Below are 9807 nucleotides of genomic sequence, written 5' to 3'. Positions count from 1 at the left end.
ATGCGACCTCCCACACTCTTACGGGGGAGGTAAAACTTTTTAACATCCAGGTGGGTGAGGTGAGCATTCTCCTACCCTGGGAGGCGAGATGCTGTCTCCTGACGATCAGAAGAAACATCACTTCATGGCATTCAGGTAACTGTGCTGAGAATTCCTGACACTCAGGTATAGGAGACCCTGCTGCACATGGCCCCAGGGAGGAGACCTGGAGACACTCAGGTAGAAGACACCAAGACCCTGTGGACACAAAGGTGGGCTTTGTAGTCTTAAGCTGGGTAAGTTCAAAATGGTCTTCAGAAAGCGTGCTGATAGCACACACTTGGAAGAGGGAAAGACAATTTCCCCCCGCAGTGTTAAGGGTCTGTCAACACGTGGAGCCTCCCTCGAACCGCTGACATTTTGCACCATCTTGTCGCAGAGTGGCTGAGCTGCCCCTCAGTCTGTGAGTTGGAATGGGACTGTGGCTACAGCTTGCGTGAGGGTCAGACCCTGAACCTGCGTAAAGCTGGAACCTCAGATGGTGTGGGACCTTGGAAGATAACTGGGACTGAAGATCCTGGCCTTGGGACAGAGGGAGGGGGCTGCATGTGAACCCACGTCACCCTGGCGCGGGGGAAACCTGTGCAGGAAGTTGGGAAGTCACTTCAGCATGAACCGGTTGAGCTAAAGGGCTCCTCCTGCCTGGCCTGACTGCTTGGAGGGTGGGGGGTGGGAGGTCACTCTGCTGATTGGTCAGAAGGCCATGGAGCTTTGTGAGGTCACTGGGCTTCCAGGCCAGGCTGGGGCAGGAGTTTGGTAGAGATGCTGCCAACTGCCGTTCTGCTGGTCTTGGCAGTGTCTGTGGTCGCTAGAGATAACACCACGTGTGAGTAAGTGTCGGAGACACAGGGGCGGGGAGGGTGTCCTCTGAGTAAGAGACCCCACCCAGACACCCTCTGTCCAGGGCTCTGGAGGAAGCCAAGCTGGGGCCTCAGCAGTCCCCCGGGTCTCACAGCGCCTGTTACCCACATCCCCAACCCAGACCATCCCTGCTCCCAGCATCCTCATCCCAGAGCCCCCAGGGCCCCAGACGTCCATGGTTTCCTCCAGAGATCGACTCCTGGGGCTCTGCAGCACACAGGCCTGTGCTCCCTCCCCGCCCAGTGACGGACTTCACTGCCTCTTGAACGGGAGTCTTGATTCTCAGGAGCTCCTGTCCTCCCGCAGATACTGGGACCCCCCCCACTGAGGGTGACCCCAAAGGCCCCAGGGTATCGTCAGGCGGTACCTCTGGGACCTCCACTCCACGTGTAGAATCCCAAGCCCCCAAGGTGCCCCGCAATGCCAATGGCTGCCAAACTCCCACCAGAGACACAGAGCCCTGACCTTCCCCCTCTGGACCGCTCCCGCCCCAGTGTGCCCCCCTCCCCTGGGGGTCACTTTATCTACCTGCGGCTGCTCTCCTCCTACCATTGTCCAACCCAGCCCTGCAGCCCCAGGACCCGCCGGCTCTTCCCGGAGTTTCCCACACAAGATGACCCCCCTCTGCTCCCACCTTTAGCCTCCCCCTCTGATCAGGGAACTCCCATACTTCTAGGGCCCTCACAGTCTGTCCTAGCTACCCATGGGCCCCTCTATCCCCACCTTGTGACCACACTCACAAGACCCAAGAAATGCCACCCCTGGAAAAGTTCCTGGAGCCCGTGGCTTCCTGTCACAGCCGCCACAGCACCACTGCTCAGCCGTCCCCCTGGATCCCACACCCTCGAGCTGCCCCTGCTTTCGCAGGACCCCACAGCTCTTCCCCACTGTGACCAGTCCCATGCCCCTCTCCCCCAGTTGTGGAGGCAAGAGGACAGGCTGGCCTATTCTTGATTCGAACTGTGCCCATGGTCTCTCCTCAGTGGCCCCTGCGGGCTACGGTTCAGGCAGAACCAGCAAGGGGGCATGCGTATCATCGGTGGGCAGCCTGCAGCGGTCGGGGCCTGGCCCTGGATGGTCAGCCTCCAGGTCCTCACGTACCATGACAATCGGCGGTATCACGTGTGTGGGGGCACCTTGCTGAACGCCCACTGGCTGCTCACTGCTGCTCACTGCTTCCGGAGCAAAACGTATGTGCGGGAACACGCGGAGGGGGTCTTCAGAAAGGCTCTTCTCAGAACTGGGCGTTCTCTGAGGGTCTGTGTGCCGGGGAAACCTGATGCTTTGGGCCCCGTGTGGTTGACCCACACCCGCTGGGGATGGGGTGCTCCAAGGGTCACGGTCACCAGCCAGTCCACAGTGAGGGTGACCTGGCTTACCTCTGTGCCCACAGCAAAGTTACCGACTGGAGGCTGATTTTCGGAGCAAGGGAAGTCGTGTGGGGAAGCAATAAGCCAGTGAAGCCGCCTCTGCAGGAGAGATACGCTGAGAAGATCATCATTCACGAGAAATACTCCTCGGGCTCAGAGGCAAACGACATTGCTCTCATGAAGATCACCCCTCCTGTTCCCTGTGGGCACTTCATTGGACCAGGCTGCCTGCCCCAATTTCGGGCAGGCCCACCCAGAATTCCCCAGACATGCTGGGTGGCCGGCTGGGGATTCTTAAAAGACAACGGTGAGTACTGGCAGGGAGAAGTGCTGGTCACCTCGTTGGTGGTCCTTGAGGTGAAGGGGAAATATGTGGATGCCTGCCCTAGCCCCACCCAGTCCCCAGCACGGTGCTGTGAGCGGGTCCAGTCACTGTCCCCTTTCACAGCCAGAGAAACAGAGTGGAGTTCCCTGCCCAGGGCCCCTCACTGGTGGCTGGTGTGCCCCCTGGGGAGAGGCAGATGGCAGGCGCCAGGAGAACCTTGGCGTCTTTAGCATGGGGTCGAGGCTGTGCCTGGAGCCCCGGGGTGAGTTCTGGAAGTGGGGGACATGCCCCGTAGCAGCACTTGGAGAAGGGCTTTAGACTGAGCCTCCCTCTCAGTGCCTCAGTTTCCCCATCTGTATATGGAAGGGCAGGTCACGTGGTCTCCAAGCTCTGCGGCTCCTGAGCCTGGCCCTTCTGTCCTAGTGCCACCTCTGCTCCACATGCTTCCCAGCAGCCCATCCTGCCCAGCCGTTACTGCGCGTGTCCTCTGGAGACCGGGAGAGGGGCTGGCGGTGGGTGTGGCTTTCTGCGGATCAGCAAGGTTCTGCTAGCGGGGCAAGACGGAGTAGGACAGGCTCTGCTCGTGAGCTGCCCATTCAGCTTTCCGTAGGTGGGTGCGTGAGTCACATTAGGGATGTGAAGGTGTGATTGAAATTAACTTAGCTTTCAATCTCTTTTGTTCATTGATAATGGAAAATCTGGGATTCCTAACTCAAGGCAGTTCAATCATTTGGGGTTTAAAACTCAGTATTGTTTTCTTTTTTTGGTAACAAAAATTGGTAATTTTGGATTCTTCCCTTAACTCGTTTTCTCCTCTCTCAAAGTTTGCTCTTAGTTTCTGATAGGATTGCCACCTATGCTGTCCCTTGGGGAAGGGCATCTCCTCCCAGCCGCCTGTGCTTTCACTGGCCTTTGCTGACTCACAACCTTTCCTCCCTGGCCTGGGGTGTCAATCCCTGTCCGGCTGTTGGTATCTGTGGCTCTGCCATCATCTCTAGAGAAAGTGCACACTTTCTTCTTTTCTCATCCCCTGGCCTGCCCTGCTCTGCCCACCCGTCCAACGGGGGTTCTTTTGGGGGTTCTTGCAGTCCCTGGAAGGCTGGTCTCAGGATTCCTATCTGGTGACCGCCGCCCCCCCTCCCCGCCCGCCAACCCCACCTCTGCTGTCCTTTTGCTCAGGAGAACTGTGGGCTCCCACCTATACCCTGGATGTCATGCAAGACCTATTTTGTTCTAGAATCACCTTAAATTTAATGAGATTTCTATCTTTTTTTTTTTGCAAGCACATCCCCCACCTTTAAGGCCAAGTCTTAAAGAAACCCCCAGCCTCCTGTGATATTCCTTCCGACCTTTCTTTTCCTTGACCTACCTGTTCCTTGAACTCGGATGCTTTGGGGCTGGAAGAGCACTTTTGGGAATCGGCCTCTTTTTCCATTGAATTTTTAGCTCCTGCAGGCTTTTTTGCCATTTGATGTTTAAAGCCAAGGTGCTGGGACTGAGAAAACTCTTCTGTGTTTCAGGACACCTGGCTCTTAACAGTGAATCTCATGGCTTTCAAGACTGTGGGCTCTGCCATAGATTTAAAAGCTCACCTTAATGGCCAACAAGCCAGGCTTGCCATTGTTATTTCCGTGTTACCCCTACCCGAAGGGCAGTGCGTGTACAAAACCCTCATTGCTGCTTGGATGGGAAGGAAAGGTGGGGGCTGAGGAGATTGGAAGCGTAACCAAAGCCACGTACACATGCATTCAGCAGCCATCTACTGAATGCTGCCTGTGCCCGCCCCACCCGCAGAGCTCCACGGGGCGCCTGCCTTCCAGTCTCGGCCTTCAGAGCCACGCTCCGGGTCTGCCCCTCCGACAGGTCTGTCCTGGCAGCTCCCATCTGTACTGCAGACGACGGTCAAGCCCACTGGGCTGTGGCTGGGCTGTGGGTGCTGCTGTGGCAGGGCCAGTGGAACCCTCCTCTCTGTGGGACCACGTGATGCAGAGGGGCGGTCGCGTGGGCTCTTGGGCTCCAAGCCAGAGGCAATGGAGCTGGCTGCTCCGGCCCCATCACAGGCTGGGCCTTTCTTAACCCCTGGTCATGGCTGAGCATCTGAGGTAATAAAGGAAGTTCTAACGTGGCCTCAGGGGTCATTTCAACCACCCGTGCCCCTGACAGGTCTGCCTGTGTGTGGAGGCCCTGCATAGCCCTGCTCTCTCCACATCTCAAAACAGATACGAGGCACATGGAGAGGGACTCATCAGACCAAGTCCAGCGGGTCCCATCCACAACCGGGTGGAGGATAAAAAGCAGGGGGGTGACCTATAGCCAGAACGAAAGGCATGGCCTGGACTTGAGTCTAGAGAGGAAAACCTGGGTGTGAATCCAAGCTGCACCAGGTCCCTGCCGTGACCCTGGCAAGCGGTGCTCCAATCTCTTGATGGGAGAAAAGGGGAATAACCGTTCCTAGCTCCTGAGGCAGCTGTGAGGAGTGAATGGGACGAAGCCTGTGCGATTCATAGTGAGCGCTCAGGGCATCCTCAGTATAATTGTTCACATCCCCGCTGTAAGCCATCATCTACCATTAACGTACACGACGCTCCAGCTGTATCCCTCCATCCTCCACCTGCCGTCTGCCCACGTGCACCTCCTTCCTCTCTTCCTCTCTCCTCCACCTCCATCTCCCGTCTCTCCTCTGCTCTTCCAGCTGTGTGTTTTCTTCCGTTCAGGAGTGGGTAAGGAGAGGCCGGGGGCATTGACTTGCATGGATCTCAGGTTTAAACAGAGCATTTCAGGACGATGGGGTTTTAGTGGAGGGAGGAAGGCTTTACCAGAACACGTCTTCTGTGATCACTGACCACTGAGTTGCCTGGCTGTAGCCCCCAGGATATCACCTAAACTGCAGGAGGCACGTGTGGACATCATCGACCTCAACTTATGTAACTCGACCGGCTGGTACAATGGGCGCATTCGTTCAACCAATGTGTGCGCAGGGTATCCTGAAGGCAAGATTGACACCTGCCAGGTAACTTTCCTTTGGGTGCCCAGGCCCTTGCGGACACCTCTTTTTTGGATCCCTGAGCAAATTTCCCTGGTCCCGTCTTCCAGCATCTGCAGTCAGTGAGCTGCCCCTACAAAGAGTCAATCACCATCTGTAGAACTTCATCCCACCCTAACGCAGAGATCATATGGTCCAAACACTGCTCCAAAGACGATGCTCACCTCTCTTCACCACAATGCAAAACAGTCAAATCCCCTTGCACACACATGCTCACGTATGAACGTAAAACCACGTGCACAGGCACATGTGTTTGCTCATCCTGCCCCCTCACTGCGAGGAAACCCATGACAATCCACACCCTTCTCACATCCCAGAGAAGCTGTTGGTGCACCTCAACTTTACCACAACCGCCTGTGTTTATGGCAGCAGGGAACCATACGACTGCAAAAATGCCTCCCAGAGTCTATGACGCTTCTGGGCAGGGAAAGTGGCTCCGGCAGAGAGCGACTTCTGTGTCCTTCTGGGCAGGGGGACAGCGGCGGGCCTCTCATGTGCAGGGAGAGCGTGGAAAACAGCTACGTGGTCGTGGGAATCACAAGCTGGGGCGTAGGCTGTGCCCGAGCTAAGCGCCCCGGAGTCTACACGTCTACCTGGTCCTATCTGAACTGGATTGCTTCCAAGATTGGTTCTAACGCTTTGCACAGGATTCAGTTGCCCACCCCTCCCCCTCCTTCTACTCCAGCGCCCCCCACTAAACCCGCCTCCACTCAGCCTTCTATTCGCCCACCTTGGTACTTCCAACACCCTCCTCGACCACCTCCCTCCCAGAGCCCCGCTGCAGTGGCCCGACCGCAACCCGCAGCTCCACCGCCCCCCGCTCCCCAGCCGCCCCCCCCTCCCCAACCGCCCCCCCGTCCCCCACCGCCACCTTCCGCTAAACCTCCCCAAGCACTTTCTTTTGCCAAGCGACTACAGCAGCTCATAGAGGCCTTGAAGGGGAAGGCCTTTTTTGACAGAAAGTGCACTTATGAAATGGAGACCACAGACATCCCAGAGCAGCCTGCCTCCTTCTGACCTGACTCCCTTCTCAACGGACCCATTGAATCCCTCACTCCTGAGGAAAAAAAGTCGAAATAAATGATTATAAATACAAATATAAGTATATGTACATAAAGAGATGCTTTCTGGACTTCTTCCTATCTGCCCTCCCCAACTCAATCCCTCATCTCAACCACCTTGCCGCCTCCGTTCACCACCCGACAAGTTGGAATTGCTTGTATTAATGATGTCAATTGTGGTTCTTTTTAAATCTTGATTTTAAAAACTAGAGCAAGGTGACCTGGGGCTGTGGTCCAGGTAATCATTTAGCACTTAGTGTCTCTGCATATTAAATCAACGGGCCTCTCAGCTCCTGTGAGGTGAGCTGACTAGAAATGAAGGGTGTGCGTCCAAGTCTGCTGGAGGCCATGCTCTCCTGGTGGTGTGAAGAGACAGACCCACGAGAGGAATCTGTCCTTAGTTTGTTTCTTCTCTCCTCCTTGAGGTGGAAAATTCTGCCCTGGGCCTGTGATCTGTAGCTGACACTTGGGTCTCCTTCCTGGAGAGACAGGGCTGAGCTCAAGGAACACTCTGATGGGAGCCTGCAGAGTCTAGGCGGCGGGTTCTTGTATACCTTCTGCAAACTTCCCATGCACGTGACTATAACCTAATCCCCTTCTTATATTTTCACTGTTCATATTACTCTTTGACTTCCTTTTTTTCATTTATCAAATACAGACATTTCCATATTAGCACATACGGACCCCTTCTCTAACCACGCTCCACAGTATGGGCATTTATGAGCTATAGTGTCACGTTTCCTTCCTAGGAGGGAATTTCGTCTTCCATTTTACTTCCCCCTCAATGTGCACGTTTCCCCACATCTGGTTCATAACAAATTCATCAATCCTTGCCAATCTAATGGATGTTTTAATCTTCATTTTTAAAATTATGAATGAAGCTGTTTATAAGTGAAGCAAGACTCTTTTTTTTGCGGTACGCGGGCCTCTCACTGCTGTGGCCTCTCCTGCTGCGGAGCACAGGCTCCGGACGCGCAGGCTCAGCGGCCATGGCTCATGGGCCCAGCCGCTCCGTGGCATGAACCCACGTCTCCTGCATCGGCAGGCGGACTCTCAACCACTGCGCCACCAGGGAAGCCCTGGATTTAAAATTTTTTGAGATAAGAATCCAAGCTTCTAACTTTTCACCTTGATTAAGATGACTTAAATCTTGCGTTATATTAAAGCACTCAAATAAAACTATGCTCTTCATAGAGAGTAACCATCAAGACGTGGCTTAGTGATGATGAACGGACTGTTGTATCATTTCAGCTCCGCTTTGTTCTTCAGTCACTGAAACACGGATATCAAGCCAAATATACACATTTTTTCACATATACAGTATTATACCACTTTGTAAAATAGAGACCATTTCCTAAATGACAATCTACATTCTTAAAAGCAAATAAAAAATTCTACATATTTCTTCTTCAGTGCAAAGCCTTTGAAAACAAACTCATTCAGAAAAGTGGTGCTTTACGTTTGGCTAGCTGCCTATTACCTAAATCATACAAGACACAGCTATGAGAAAGTAAAGAAGGAAAAAATTAACAATAGTGGCAATATAATCATTTGAAAATTATGTGCATTCAACCAAATGTTAGCTGACAGCTGCAACAAGCCAAACCATGATTTACTGAACATTCTAATCAGTTCAAACTTTACACTCTTATTATGTTAGGGAATAAATTCTCTTATACCACTGCTATCTCCTATAGGTAATTTGTTTAGTATGATTACATTCAAGGCCTTAGGATTGTTACCTCTTAAACTATACCACGTGTGTTTAAGTATTCTGTGAACTATGTAGGACAGAATATACTTTAAGATTAAATAGCACTTCTCTATTAAGTCTTTTTTCAGAAGACTGCAGAATCAACCAAAAATGACCTTCCATAAATTTTTTCCACATTAAAAATGATAAATGGTTCTTATATGATCAGAAATTTTGTTCAGGTCAGAAAAATGTTACAATAAACTGGAGTTTTAGTGTTCCATAACACCTAAAATCTGTTTGTTTTATTTCTTGGTAACATTAGCATAAATCTACTTACAAAAATATAATTCAAAAGTTAGACTTCTAAATAAATTCCAGCTCCTTTCTCAGCTCTGATTTTTTTCTTTACTTAAATCAGCAAATCCATTTAACATAGAGGTGAAGCACCTAAATAGTTCAAAAGATTTTTCTCTAGCTGCCTAAAAATGAACTGATTAAATCATATTCAATGCAGGAACATCATTTCAGTTCACACCCGACCCTGAGAAGGTTCCAAGAAATGTGACAAGAACAAAGCCACCAGGAGTGTCCCCTATTGTTTTATGTTCAGTAAACATCGGGATTTTTAAAATATACAATAAACGTATACTGCACCAAGAGTATCAACAGAGGTGCTGAAGTCACATATAGAAGTGTGAAATGCCCTGCTTCAGATATTCTAATTTGTAAATAAATACCTATGATGTAACAATAACACGTTTCCACAGTGATCTGGGAACAGTGCCATTTTCTTGCCAATTTAATGGATTAATTTCCTTAACTAACTCTACAATTAAATACATAACACATGCTTCTTTAAAAAATGTGCTATAGGGACTTCCCTGGTGGTCCACTTGTTAAGACTCCACGCTCCTAATGTAGGGGCCTGGGTTTGATCCCTGGTCAGGGAACTAGATCCCGCATGCCGCAACTAAAAAGGTACCGTGTGCCGCAACGAAGATCTTACACCCGGCAACAAAGATCCCATGTGCGGCAACTAAGACCCGGCGCAGCCAAATAGATAAATAAAATGTGCTATACACAATTACAAGACACTGGAACTAAGCTTAATCACACTTTAATTAGTAAACTCACTTTTGTTATGTTTTTGTTAAAGGAAGAACAATGTGCTGCTATGATACTTCTAATGTAATGAGTTTTGTTCAAGATTATGAAAAGTTTGAATAATTCCCCTCCAGACCATTTCATTTCAAATTTATACAGCTTCTTTAGTTACTTGACCAAGCCAGAAGAAAATAAAAGGAAAAAAGACACTCAGCCAGATGAGATAAAGAATGCTAACACGAGGTCCAGGCGCAGCTTGGGTTTTCTGTCCCAAGTGCCAGCGAAAGCAACGACAGACGGGTGTACAC

At 51.3% G+C, this 9807-nt stretch overlaps 1 protein-coding gene across 1 annotated transcript; it reads left to right on the top strand.

Annotated features, from left to right (window-relative positions):
- The first annotated feature begins 792 nt into the window (after positions 1-792).
- Positions 793-6751, top strand: ACR (acrosin). The gene is made up of 5 exons (XM_032645383.1): positions 793-869; positions 1884-2090; positions 2294-2577; positions 5460-5605; positions 6110-6751. The coding sequence occupies exons 1-5, from the start codon at positions 802-804 to the stop codon at positions 6653-6655; spliced, it is 1251 nt and encodes a 416-aa protein (XP_032501274.1). The 5' UTR covers positions 793-801; the 3' UTR covers positions 6656-6751.
- Positions 6752-9807: the final 3056 nt, after the last annotated feature.

Source organism: Phocoena sinus, chromosome 10, assembly GCF_008692025.1.
Source record: "Phocoena sinus isolate mPhoSin1 chromosome 10, mPhoSin1.pri, whole genome shotgun sequence".
NCBI lineage: Eukaryota > Metazoa > Chordata > Mammalia > Artiodactyla > Phocoenidae > Phocoena > Phocoena sinus.
Note: the sequence above shows the minus strand (reverse complement) of the source record. Positions and strands in the feature narration are given on the sequence as shown.